At 41.0% G+C, this 14,465-nt stretch overlaps 1 protein-coding gene across 7 annotated transcripts in view; it reads left to right on the plus strand.

Moving 5' to 3' along the window:
* Window positions 1-14,465, plus strand: part of LOC139761939 (breast cancer anti-estrogen resistance protein 3 homolog) — a 680,749-nt gene that overhangs the window by 646,986 nt on the left and 19,298 nt on the right. For all 7 annotated transcript variants that reach the window (XM_071686635.1, XM_071686632.1, XM_071686633.1 and 4 more), the window contains 5 exons: window positions 2,380-2,576; window positions 2,699-3,254; window positions 10,840-11,064; window positions 11,410-11,553; window positions 11,918-12,086. In XM_071686635.1, coding sequence (XP_071542736.1) covers window positions 2,380-2,576; window positions 2,699-3,254; window positions 10,840-11,064; window positions 11,410-11,553; window positions 11,918-12,086 — 1,291 coding nt within the window. The remainder of the gene's footprint in view (window positions 1-2,379; window positions 2,577-2,698; window positions 3,255-10,839; window positions 11,065-11,409; window positions 11,554-11,917; window positions 12,087-14,465) is intronic.

The raw sequence follows: 14,465 nt of genomic DNA on the forward strand, positions 1-14,465 counted from the left end.
AGGAGAAGTGGGAGACCAAATTGGAGGTGGAAAGATGGAGTGAAAAAGATTTTGTGTGATCGGGGCCTGAACATGCAGGAGGGTGAAAGGAGGGCAAGGAATAGAGTGAATTGGATCGATGTGGTATACCGGGGTTGACGTGCTGTCAGTGGATTGAATCAGGGCATGTGAAGCGTCTGGGGTAAACCATGGAAAGCTGTGTAGGTATGTATATTTGCGTGTGTGAACGTATGTATATACATGTGTATGGGGGTGGGTTGGGCCATTTCTTTCGTCTGTTTCCTTGTGCTACCTCGCAAATGCGGGAGACAGCGACAAAGCAAAAAAAAAAAAAATAATAATAATATGAGAGTGTGTATGTATATCCTTTAGCATTAGCTCAAGTACCCAGTTTATGAACCAACCCTTAGTGGAGGATGAACGGCTTGTTCGATTGTGGATCAGCTGCCACAATCAGGATTCAAAACTATACTCTTGACCCAGGGCAACCTATGAATGCGTCACAGTCAACAACCCAAACCTCAAACCATGGGGATTCATATAGTTGCTTGTTCCTTAAGGCACACCTTCAAATTTAGATGATGATGGGAAGATAAACTGTACAACTAGGGTCCCCATACAGTACACAGTACAAGTACAGCCAGAGACCTTTTGGGATTAAATCTTTTCCTGCTTTCTTAAGGTTTTCCCCGATAATAATGTAAGTATCTTCGGATAAGTTTCCCTCTGCCATTGTTCACCCATCCCTCTGTACCTCATTGATATAGCTATTAAGTCACATCCCAACATTTTGATGCTAGATAGAATAGGCTTGCATGTCACTATCCGGTGAACTTCTCTATTTGTACATATTTATTATAATAAATAAATGAATACAAATAGAAAAGTTCATCGCCATCTCCCTCATCAGCGAGGTAGCACAGTGAAACAGACGAGGAATGGCCCAACCCACCCACGTACACATGTATATACATAAATGCCCATACATGCATATATACATACATATACATTTCAATGTAAACATAACATACACAGACATATACATATATACACATGTACATATTCATACTTGCTGCCTTCACCCATTCCTGTCACCACCCCGTCACACGTGAAATAGCATTCCCCTACCACCAGTGAAGTAGTGCCAGGAAAAGACAAAAAAGGCCACATTCATTAACACTAAGTCTCTAGCTGTCATGTGTAATGCACTGAAACCACAGCTCCCTTTCCACACCCAGGTCCCACAGATCTTTCCATGGTTTACCCTAGATGCTTCACATGCCCTGGTTCAATCCATTGACAGCACATCAATCCCGGTGTACCACATCATTCCAACTCACTCTATTCCTTCAATGCCTTTCACCATCCTGTATGTTCAGGCCCCGATCGCTCAAAGCCTTCCATTCGTCCACCTCTAATTTGGTCTCCCGCTTCTCCTATTTCCCTCCACCTCTGACACATATATGATCTTTGTCAATCTTTCCTCACTCATTCTCTCCATGTGTCCAAACCATTTCAACACATCCTCTTCTGCTCTCTCAACCACACTCTTTTCATTACCACACATCTCTCCTACCTTTTCATTACTTACCCGATCAAACCACCTTATACCACATGTTGTCCTCAAACATTTCATTTCCAGCACATCCACCCTCCTCTGCACAACCTTATTATAGTCCATGCCTTGCAACCATATAATATTGTTGGAATCACTATTCCTTCAAACATACCCTGTTTTCCTCTCCGAGATAACGTTCTCACCTTCCAAAAATTTTCAACGCTCCCTGAACTTTTGCCCCATCCCCCAACCTGTGACTCACTTCCTTTTCCATGGTTCCATCTGCTGCTAAGTCCACTCCCAGATGTCTAAAACACTTCACTTCCTCCAGTTTTTCTCCATTCAAACTTAATCCCCAATTAACTTGTCTCTCAACCCTACTGACAGTAATAACCTTGCTGTTATTCACATTTACTCTCAACTTTCTTCTTTCACATACTTTACCAAAGTCAGTCACCAACTTCTGCAGTTTCTCACCCGAATCAGCCACCAGCACTGTATCATCAGCAAACAACAACTGACTCACTTTTTATTTGTAAACCATTAATTCAATCTAACACAGTTTCATAGTGTCATAGAATAGGCAACTAGGATACTTCAAGCACCCTTACACCTTTGACATGTCACCTTGAATATCACCATGTATACCATGCATATCAATACTCTTATACCATTAATTGCTTTATGACATTATGAAATATATTTCAGAGTAATACCTTTCAAAACCATACAGTGATGAAAATTGAGTGGGCATACTCTACACAAAACCTTCCAAAAATAAGTTATTATCCTTCAGTTCAGATGTGTTTTTATTCCCATAGGAGTGGCATCAAGAGTGGGAGCATGCTGAGACACCAACATTCTTATAGTAGTCCTGTAGGTGTGGGCTGTACTGTGGTTAGGAGCCCTGCCCATTCTCCACCCAGGATCCGGCGGGACACAGCACCTATATTGCCCATTAAAACACGTAGTTGTAGTACCTCTAGACCTCCAGATGAGCCGCCTGAAGGGGGTACAGGTATGTGACCTAATGTAGAGCACTTCCCAGTATGTTTTAAGTTATTTCTCATGTACCCAATATTTCCTTTTATTTCTTTGATATATAATACTATAATGGCTACTTTTATATCTTGTGCACAGTTCCTGGCAAGACTGAAGAGAAAAGCAACAGCAGTGATGGTGTAATTGGTTCTCGTCCAGCAGTAGATCAAAACAAATTTACTTCACAGTCTTTACCACGAAAAATGACCCCCAAATCCTTCACCATAGCTACTGAACATCCATCAAATATACCCACAGAACCTGGTTTCAAAGGCCATGAAGATGGTAAACCTTCAGAAAAACCAGCAGAGGAAGAGCCTCCACCAAAACCCTCACGAGTACCATCTTTTAAAATCAAACCTAAGAAGCCACCACAGACAAGTGTTAGTGAACGATTATATGCTGAAATTGATGAACTTGATGAAGATGAAATGAAAGACTTGAAAACACAATCATCTGCAGATGATGTTAAAACTCCTACTGGAAGTATTGAAGCAGACAACAATGTTAGAAATAGTGAAGGTGTGATGGGAAGTGCAGATTCATCATCAACTCCTCGTCACTCCCGTTTATCTGAGATGTATCAACCCTCGGGCTCAGATTCAGGCAATGGGTCTGGTGACTCAGTGCAGACATCTGCCAGTGATGCCAGGAAGTAAGTTTTACAAAAACAAAATGCTTTCATGCGGTCTTTTTCATTAATTCATAAAGTAAACTAATGGATGTTTATGTATACTTCCTTTTGTTGCATGGAAACATTGAACACCTTAGATAAATCATATCTACACCAGTTAAAGAGTTTGCAAAGAAAAAAAAGAGAAGGTTAACCTTTATAGGACACCGATATTACTGGATTAAATATTTTCAAGAAAATATACCATATGAAGATTTCTCTTAAAGTTTCAGTGTGTCTAAATTGTCTCCCGTATATGTACTGTTTCATCATTGCTTTTATATATATATATATATATATATATATATATATATATATATATATATATATATATATATATATATCGAGGATGTAAGGCATGTGTACGTGTAGGAAGAGAGGAAAGTGATTGGTTCTCAGTGAATGTAGGTTTGCGGCAGGGGTGTGTGATGTCTCCATGGTTGTTTAATTTGTTTATGGATGGGGTTGTTAGGGAGGTAAATGCAAGAGTCCTGGAAAGAGGGGCAAGTATGAAGTCTGTTGGGGATGAGAGAGCTTGGGAAGTGAGTCAGTTGTTGTTCGCTGATGATACAGCGCTGGTGGCTGATTCATGTGAGAAACTGCAGAAGCTGGTGACTGAGTTTGGTAAAGTGTGTGGAAGAAGAAAGTTAAGAGTAAATGTGAATAAGAGCAAGGTTATTAGGTACAGTAGGGTTGAGGGTCAAGTCAATTGGGAGGTGAGTTTGAATGGAGAAAAACTGGAGGAAGTGAAGTGTTTTAGATATCTGGGAGTGGATCTGTCAGCGGATGGAACCATGGAAGCGGAAGTGGATCATAGGGTGGGGGAGGGGGCGAAAATTTTGGGAGCCTTGAAAAATGTGTGGAAGTTGAGAACATTATCTCGGAAAGCAAAAATGGGTATGTTTGAAGGAATAGTGGTTCCAACAATGTTGTATGGTTGCGAGGCGTGGGCTATGGATAGAGTTGTGCGCAGGAGGATGGATGTGCTGGAAATGAGATGTTTGAGGACAATGTGTGGTGTGAGGTGGTTTGATCGAGTAAGTAACGTAAGGGTAAGAGAGATGTGTGGAAATAAAAAGAGCGTGGTTGAGAGAGCAGAAGAGGGTGTTTTGAAATGGTTTGGGCACATGGAGAGAATGAGTGAGGAAAGATTGACCAAGAGGATATATGTGTCGGAGGTGGAGGGAACGAGGAGAAGAGGGAGACCAAATTGGAGGTGGAAAGATGGAGTGAAAAAGATTTTGTGTGATCGGGGCCTGAACATGCAGGAGGGTGAAAGGAGGGCAAGGAATAGAGTGAATTGGAGCGATGTGGTATACAGGGGTTGACGTGCTGTCAGTGGATTGAATCAAGGCATGTGAAGCGTCTGGGGTAAACCATGGAAAGCTGTGTAGGTATGTATATTTGCGTGTGTGGACGTGTGTATGTGCATGTGTATGGGGGGGGGGGGGGTTGGGCCATTTCTTTCGTCTGTTTCCTTGCGCTACCTCGCAAACGCGGGAGACAGCGACAAAGTATATAAAAAAAAAAAAAAAAAAAAAAATATATATATATATATATATATTTCTCCCCTCTCCCTGGGTATAGGGGAGAAAGAATACTTCCCACACATTCCCCACGTGTTATAGAAGGCGACTAAAGGGGACGGGAGCGGGGGGCTAGAAACCCTCCCCTCCTTGTATTTTAACTTTCTAAAAGGGGAAACAGAAAAAGGAGTCACATGAGGAGTGCTCATCCTCATCGAAGGCTCAGATTGGGGTGTCTAAATGTGTGTGGATGTAACCAAGATGAGAAAAAAGGAGAGATAGGTAGTATGTTTGAGGAAAGGACCAGGTAGTATGTTTGAGGAAAGGAACCTGGATATTTTGGCTCTGAGTGAAACGAAGCTCAAGGGTAAAGGGGAAGAGTGGTTTGGGAATGTCTTGGGAGTAAAGTCAGGGGTTAGTGAGAGGACAAGAGCAAGGGAAGGAGTAGCACTACTCCTGCAACAGGAGTGGTGGGAGTATGTGATAGAGTGTAAGAAAGTAAGCTCTAGATTGATATGGGTAAAACTGAAAGTTGATGGAGAGAGATGGGTGATTATTGGTGCATATGCACCTGGGCATGAGAAGAAAGATCAAGAGAGGCAAGTGTTTTGGGAGCAGCTGAATGAGTGTGTTAGTGGTTTTGATGCACAAGACCGGGTTATAGTGATGGGTGATTTGAATGCAAAGGTGAGTATTGTGGCAGATGAGGGAATAATTGGTATATGTGGGGTGTTCAGTGTTGTAAATGGAAATGGTGAAGAGCTTGTAGATTTATGTGTTGAAAAAGGACTGGTGATTGGGAATACCTGGTGTAAAAAGAGATATACATAAGTATAAGTATGTAAGTAGAAGAGATAGCCAGAGAGCGTTATTGGTTTACGTGTTAATTGATAGGCGCGCGAAAGAGAGACTTTTGGATGTTAATGTGCTGAGAGGTGCAACTCGAAGGATGTCTGATCATTATCTTGTGGAGGTGAAGGTGAAGATTTGTAGAGGTTTTCAGAAAAGAAGAGAAAATGTTGGGGTGAAGAGAGTGGTGAGAGTAAGTGAGCTTGGGAAGGAGACTTGTGTGAGGAAATGCCAGGAGAGACTGAGTACAGAATGGAAAATGATGAGAACAAAGGAGGTAAAGGGAGTGGGGGAGGAATGGGATGTATTTAGGGAAGCAGTGATGGCTTGCGCAAAAGATGCTTGTGGCATGAGAAGCGTGGGAGGTGGGCAGATTAGAAAGGGTAGTGAGTGGTAGGATGAAGAAGTAAGGTTATTAGTGAAAGAGAAGAGAGAGGTATTTGGATGATTTTTGCAGGGAAATAATGCAAATGAGTGGGAAATGTATAAAAGAAAGAGGCAGGAGGTCAAGAGAAAGGTGCAACAGGTGAAAAAGAGGGCAAATGAGAGATGGGGTGAGAGAATATCATTAAATTTTAGGGAGAATAAAAAGATGTTTTGGAAGGAGGTAAATAAAGTGCATAAGAGAAGGGAACAAATGGGAACTTCAGTGAAGGGGGGCTAATGGCGAGGTGATAACAAGTAGTGGTGATGTGAGAAGGAGATGGAGTAAGTATTTTGAAGGTTTGTTGAATGTGTTTGATGAGTGGCAGATATAGGATGTTTTGGTCGAGGTGGTGTGCAAAGTGAGAGGGTTAGGGAAAATGATCTGGTAAACAGAGAAGAGGTAGTAAAAACTTTGCGGAAGATGAAAGCCGGCAAAGCAGCAGGTTTGGATGGTATTGCAGTGGAATTTATTAAAAAAGGGGGTGACTGTATTGTTGACTGGTTGGTAAGGTTATTTAATGTATGTATGACTCATGGTGAGGTGCCTGAGGATTGGCGGAATGCGTGCATAGTGCCACTGTACAGAGGCAGAGGGGATAAGAGTGAGTGCTCAAATTACAGAGGTATAAGTTTGTTGAGTATTCCTGGTAAATTATATGGGAGGGTATTGATTGAGAGGGTGAAGGCATGTACAGAGCATCAGATTGGGGAAGAGCAGTGTGGTTTCAGAAGTGGTAGAGGATGTGTGGATCAGGTGTTTGCTTTAAAGAATGTATGTGAGAAATACTTAGAAAAGCAAATAGATTTGTATGTAGCATTTATGGATCTGGAGAAGGCATATGATAGAGTTGATAGAGATGCTCTGTGGAAGGTATTAAGAATATATGGTGTGGGAGGCAAGTTGTTAGAAGCAGTGAAAAGTTTTTATCGAGGATGTAAGGCATGTGTACATGTAGGAAGAGAGGAAAGTGATTGGTTCTCAGTGAATGTAGGTTTGCGGCAGGGGTGTGTGATGTCTTCATGGTTGTTTAATTTGTTTATGGATGGGGTTGTTAGGGAGGTGAATGCAAGAGTTTTGGAAAGAGGGGCAAGTATGCAGTCTGTTGTGGATGAGAGAGCTTGGGAAGTGAGTCAGTTGTTGTTCGCTGATGATACAGCGCTGGTGGCTGATTCATGTGAGAAACTGCAGACTTAGTTTGGTAAAGTGTGTGAAAGAAGAAAGTTAAGAGTAAATGTGAATAAGAGCAAGGTTATTAGGTACAGTAGGGTTGAGGGTCAAGTCAATTGGGAGGTAAGTTTGAATGGAGAAAAACTGGAGGAAGTAAAGTGTTTTAGATATCAGGGAGTGGATCTGGCAGCGGATGGAACCATGGAAGCGGAAGTGAATCATAGGGTGGGGGAGGGGGCGAAAATCCTGGGAGCCTTGAAGAATGTGTGGAAGTCGAGAACATTATCTCGGAAAGCAAAAATGGCTATGTTTGAAGGAATAGTGGTTCCAACAATGTTGTATGGTTGCAAGGCGTGGGCTATGGATAGAGTTGTGCGCAGGAGGGTGGATGTGCTGGAAATGAGATGTTTGAGGACAATGTTTGGTGTGAGGTGGTTTGATCGAGTAAGTAATGTAAGGGTAAGAGAGATGTGTGGAAATAAAAAGAGCGTGGTTTAGAGAGCAGAAGAGGGTGTTTTGAAATGGTTTGGGCACATGGAGAGAATGAGTGAGGAAAGATTGACCAAGAGGATATATGTGTCGGAGGTGGAGGGAACAAGAAGTGGGAGACCAAATCGGAGGTGGAAAGATGGAGTGAAAAAGATTTTGTGTGATCAGGGCCTGAACATGCAGGAGGGTGAAAGGAGGGCAAGGAATAGAGTGAATTGGATCGATGTGGTATACCTGGGGTTGACGTGCTGTCAGTGGATTGAATCAGGGCATGTGAAGCGTCTTGGGTAAACCATGGAAAGTTGTGTGGGGCCTGGATGTGGAAAGGGAGCTGTGGTTTTGGGCATTATTGTGTGGCAGCTAGAGAATGAGTGTGAACGAATGGGGCCTTTGTTGTCTTTTCCTAGTGCTACCTCGCACACATGAGGGGGGAGGGGGAAGGTATCCCATGTGTGGCGAGGTGGCGATGGGAGTGAATGGGGGCAGACTGTGTGAATTGTGTGCATGGGTATATATGTATGTGTCTGTGTATGTATATATATGTGTACATTGAGATGTATAGGTATGTATATTTGCGTGTGTGGACGTGTGTGTGTATACATTGTGTATGGGGGTGGGTTGGGCCATTTCTTTCGTCTGTTTCCTTGCGCTACCTCGCAAATGCGGGAGACAGCGACAAAGCAAATAAAAAAAAAAATAATAATAGGGGAGAAAGAATACTTCCCTCGTATTCCCTGCATGTCGTAGAAGGCAACTAAAAGGGGAGAGAGCGGGTGGATGAAAATCCTCACCTCTCTTTTTTTTTTATTTTCCAAAAGAAGGAACAGAGAAGGGGGCCAAATAAGGATATTCCCTCAAAGGCCCAGTCCACTGTTCTTAATGCTACCTCGCTGACGACGGGAAATGGCGAATAGTATGAAAGAAAAGAAAAAAGAAATATATATATATATATTCCTATGAGTCCACGGGGAAAATGAAACACAATAAGATCCCAAGTGCACTTTCGTGTAATAATCACATCATCAGGGGAGACACAAGAGAGAAATATAACAGTCAGTTGATATACTTCGAAGAGACGAAGCTAGGACGCCATTTGGTAAACATGCGATTGTCCAACACAATCGCACGTTTACCAAATGGCGTCATAGTATGTTTGAGGAAAGAAACCTTGGTGTTCTGGCTCTGAATGAAACAAAGCTTAAGAGTAAGGGAAAATAATGGTTTGAAAATGTCTGCAGTAAAGTCAGGGGTTGATGAATGGGCAAGAATTATGGAAGAAGTAGCACCACTCCTAAAGCAGCAGTTATGGGAGTGTGTAATAGAATGTAAGGAAATAAATTCTAGATTGATGTGACTAAAACTGTAAGTGGATGGTGAGAAATGGGTGATTATTGGTTTTTATGCATCTGGCCATGTGAAGAGGGAATCAAGAGAGGCAATTGTCTGGGGAGCAGCTAGAGTGTGTCAGCAATTTTGAAGTAAAAGGCCAGGTATTAGTGATGGGTGATATAAAGGCAAAGGTAAGTAATGTGGCAGCTGGGGGCATGGGGTATTTAGTATTATCAATGGAAATGATGAAGAACTTGTGGAGTTGTGTTCTGAAAAAGGACTAGTGATTGGGAATACCAGGTTTAAAAAGGAATATACCTAAGTATAGATATGGAAGCATATCCAGTATGGAGGTCCAGAAAAAATACCTTTTGGCTTTAATTCTTTTTTTATTATGGCATAATGTAGGTTATGTCCATTTTGTTTCTCAAATCTCATGGTGATCTTTTAAATGTTTGTTAAATGAATATACACAAGTGATTTGAATGAAGGAGGTTATAGGTTTTTTTACACGAGGGTAGTGGGTGAGTTGAGTGTCTCATGTTATAACTATACTGAGATGTGCCATTTGGGAAAAGGAAGTTTTGTATCAAACTTTCCCAAAGATCCTAATGAGGGTATGTTGCTTTGAATGGATCATTTATATGAATATGAGTTGTATGATTCTCCCTAACAAAGAGGAACTTTTCATTATAAAGTTCTAAAATAAATTCACTTGTATTTTGGAGAATGCATCTTAAGTTCTCACAAAAGAATACTAAGAGCTGCACTGAAGCTTGCCACCTTGGATGAATGAAAGACTGTAATGTGATTTTTTAAGGATTATACATAGAAGAGCTCAGGAGGGTGAATGTGCTGGAAATGAGATGTTTGAGGACAATATGTGGTGTGAGGTGGTTTGATCGAGTAAGTAATGTAAGGGTAAGAGAGATGTGTGAAAATAAAAAGAGCGTGGTTGAGAGAGCAGAAGAGGGTGTTTTGAAATGGTTTGGGCACATGGAGAGAATGAGTGAGGAAAGATTGACCAAGTGGATACATGTGTCGGAGGTGGAGGGAACGAGAAGTGGGAGACCAAATTGGAGGTGGAAAGATGGAGTGAAAAAGATTTTGAGTGATCGGGGCCTGAACATGCAGGAGGGTGAAAGGCGGCCAAGGAATAGAGTGAATTGGATCGATGTGGTATACAGGGGTCGACGTGCTGTCAGTGGATTGAATCAGGGCATGAGAAGCGTCTCGGGTAAACCATGGAAAGTTCTGTGGGGCCTGATGTGGAAAGGGAGCTGTGGTTTCGGGCATCATTACATGACAGCTAGAGACTGAGTGTGAACGAATGGGGCCTTTGTTGTCTTTTCCTAGTGCTACCTCGCACACATGAGGGGGGAGGGGGACGTTATTCCATGTGTGGCGAGGTGGCGATGGGAAATAAATAAAGGCAGACAGTATGAATTATGTACATGTGTATGTATGTATATGTCTGTGTGTGTATATATATGTGTACATTGAGATGTATAGGTATGTATATTTGCGTGTGTGGACGTGTATGTATATACATGTGTATGGGGGTGGGTTGGGCCATTTCTTTCGTCTGTTTCCTTGTGCTACCTTGCAAACACAGGAGACAGCGACAAAGCAAAATAAAAAAAAACGTAGAAGAGGATTTCACACACATCTTTGCCATGATAAAAATATATGTTTACATATTGTTGAGGCTACCACTTAGGGTAACTTTTTCCCTTGATTGTCATAGGACCACAAAAATGAAATATTACCATTTTTACAGTCGGGACAGCCAAGCCTCCTTCGGTGACACTGGTAGTGTTCAGTTGGAAGAAGATTCTGTGGTGGATGAGGAACCTGTACTTTTCAGTCTGCCAGAGTTGATCTCTTCTACAGCCTTTGACCTTGAGAACTTCAATACCCTCCTCCTAAACTCCATAGAAAATAAACCTCTTGATTCTACAGCTCTCAAAGGTGTTAAAAATGCACTTTTGGAGAGTGGATCAAGGTGAGAAACACTTATCCCATTAATGCCTTTTAGGCAATGAAAATATCCAAAATTTTCTAGTCTTGCATGTTAAATCTGTAGCCTAGTTAAAATAATTATATAATGAGGATGAAAATGAATGATACTGATGAGGAAATAGTTCATACTTGGAACTTGGAAATGATATTAGTAGTTCATACTTGGAAATGATAGTCATATATATATATATATATATATATATATATATATATATATATATATATATATATATATATATATATAATTTACCAGGAATACTCAACAAACTTATACTTATACTTATACTTATACTTATTTCAAACTTTTCTTTTTATTTCCATTACATAGAGTTTTAGCAGCTCATCTAACAAGGGGTGACTTGGAGTTACTTAATGGTACAGGTGAAAGTGACTTGGGTCTTGGAGTGACGTCTGGCATTGAACTAGTCACACTGCCTCATGGTGCACAACTTAGGGCAGACCTCATTGAGAGGTAAGGAATTGGAATAACTCTTCTGTAAATTTTGAATTGTTTATCATTTGGTCATCTTTCTGTGTCCACTTGAATTCAGATTAGTTCCAGAGTCAAAACAGATCATCAATGATGACATTTATTGAGTGAATATTGATATATTTCTCTATTTTGTATCGTATTCTTTCTTCCTTCATTCATTTTGTTCGTTGTTCATGTCCTCTTCATATTCACTCATATGATCCATTCTCGTCACTTTCTTCCCTTCCATCTTTACTTCTTTGCTTTATTTGCACCGATCTCTTTTATCTTCTGGGATCCATCCTTCCCCATCCTTTTCTTCACATGCCCTTATTTTAATTCTGATCTTCGTCTTGATATATAGGACAGAGTGCTTGAAACTCTTGGTAGCTGTAACCATTTTGAGGACCCAGGATCTGAATGAACGGGCAGAAATAATTCATCGCTGGATCCAGATGGCCATTGACACAAAGACAGCCATGGGAAATCTTTATGGCTTTACGGGTATCATGTTGGGGTTGTGTGTTCCTGAGGTAAGGATATGGTATTAAGGGTTACTTATATCATCCTATACAACAGTATCAGCATTATAGAGTGAACCTATGAAATTTTACATAGATACATGCCTGGAATCGTAAACGATATTTGTTAACATTCAGGAGGTAGTTACCAATTTATAGTGAAAACCCAGTCGTCCAACCATGTTGAAGAAGAGGCAAATCAGATAACTGGTAAAGTCAGATACATGGACACTTTTAGTAATGCCGTATTAAAGAAATAATGAAGAAATGAAAGAAAAATAATTAAGATTTATCAGTTTTGCAGTTTTTTGTTGTATGTATACTCACAAGCATGTTGTGAGGCCTGGTAGCTTGAATGGAGGCTCCATTTAAGTTTTCCTACATGTTCCAAAGTGCATTTTATAAGGTTTTTCCCCTAGATGATGAACCCTTTTTTTTTTCCATGATAACTGGGAAAATCCTCAGATAGCCACCTGCAGTTAGCAATTATAACTGGGTTTTTCCCAGTGTTTTCATAAAAAGTTTAAAGGACCTGCATGGTTAGTCTTGCACCCCAACCATAAGGTGCTGTCCCCATTTGGTGGCTGGCTGAATTTTTAAACAGAAACGTCAACTCATTCAGCTGATGACTGCCACTTTCTTGGTGATTCATGTCTCTGTTTAATTTGTTTTCATTGTTGTAATATCAAGATGTGGTGTACAAGTGTTTGTTATGCATTATGATGCATAAGTAATGATGGTGTGCATTATTTGTAATGAGTGTTTACTTCTCCTTAAATATTGGAACTATAATTTTTTCATGCCCTTTACAATTTGTTCATTATGATGAGTGTGAATTAAATATTATAGTGCGTAAATATAGATGTAAGGCATGTGTACGTGTAGGAAGAGAGGAAAGTGATTGGTTCTCAGTGAATGTAGGTTTGCGGCAGGGGTGTGTGATGTCTCCATGGTTGTTTAATTTGTTTATGGATGGGGTTATTAGGGAGGTAAATGCAAGAGTTTTGGAAAGAGGGGCAAGTATGAAGTCTGTTGGGGATGAGAGAGCTTGGGAAGTGAGTCAGTTGTTGTTCGCTGATGATACAGCGCTGGTGGCTGATTCATGTGAGAAACTGCAGAAGCTGGTGACTGAGTTTGGTAAAGTGTGTGAAAGAAGAAAGTTAAGAGTAAATGTGAATAAGAGCAAGGTTATTAGGTACAGTAGGGTTGAGGGTCAAGTCAATTGGGAGGTAAGTTTGAATGGAGAAAAACTGGAGAAAGTAAAGTGTTTTAGATATCTGGGAGTGGATCTGGCAGTGGATGGAACCATGGAAGCGGAAGTGGATCATAGGGTGGGGGAGGGGGCAAAAATCCTGGGAGCCTTGAAGAATGTGTGGAAGTTGAGAACATTATCTCGGAAAGCAAAAATGGCTATGTTTGAAGGAATAGTGGTTCCAACAATGTTGTATGGTTGCGAGGCGTGGGCTATGGATAGAGTTGTGCGCAGGAGGATGGATGTGCTGGAAATGAGATGTTTGAGGACAATGTGTGGTGTGAGGTGGTTTGATCGAGTAAGTAACGTAAGGGTAAGAGAGATGTGTGGAAATAAAAAGAGCGTGGTTGAGAGAGCAGAAGAGGGTGTTTAGAAATGGTTTGGGCACATGGAGAGAATGAGTGAGGAAAGATTGACCAAGAGGATATATGTGTCAGAGGTGGAGGGAACGAGGAGAAGTGGGAGACCAAATTGGAGGTGGAAAGATGGAGTGAAAAAGATTTTGTGTGATCAGGGCCTGAACATGCAGGAGGGTGAAAGGAGGGCAAGGAATAGAGTGAATTGGAGCGATGTGGTATACCGGGGTTGACTTGCTGTCATTGGATTGAATCAGGGCATGTGAAGCGTCTGGGGTAAACCATGGAAAGCTCTGTAGGTATGTATATTTGCGTGTGTGGACGTATGTATGTACATGTGTATGGGGGTGGGTTGGGCCATTTCTTTCGTCTGTTTCCTTGCGCTACCTCGCAATCGCGGGAGACCGGCAAAAAAAAAAAAGAAAAAAAAAATATAGATATATACAATGATAACGTAGCATTCTTGAGAATTGCTCATGAACTGACAGTTCCATGCTGCTTAGGATAGCTTTAAATCTGGGTGTTCACTGCATCCATACCCTTTACAATTTGTTCACAGTTAGTTGTTTATGCTATCATACTAGCATCACCTATAGACTTTGTTTTAATTTTTCTCTTCCCCACCCTTCCCTGTTATCAGATGTTGTTTTTAGGAAGTAGTGATGCCAGATATGGAAACTTTATGGTTTTGACATGCTAAAAAGCAGTAAAAAAAAAGAAAAATGCCATTTTCCCATTTTGCTGGAAAATTGTACTTTTTGGGAATGCACCTAGTTTTTTGTC

This window comes from Panulirus ornatus, chromosome 42, assembly GCF_036320965.1.
Source record: "Panulirus ornatus isolate Po-2019 chromosome 42, ASM3632096v1, whole genome shotgun sequence".
In the NCBI taxonomy this organism is placed as follows: domain Eukaryota; kingdom Metazoa; phylum Arthropoda; class Malacostraca; order Decapoda; family Palinuridae; genus Panulirus; species Panulirus ornatus.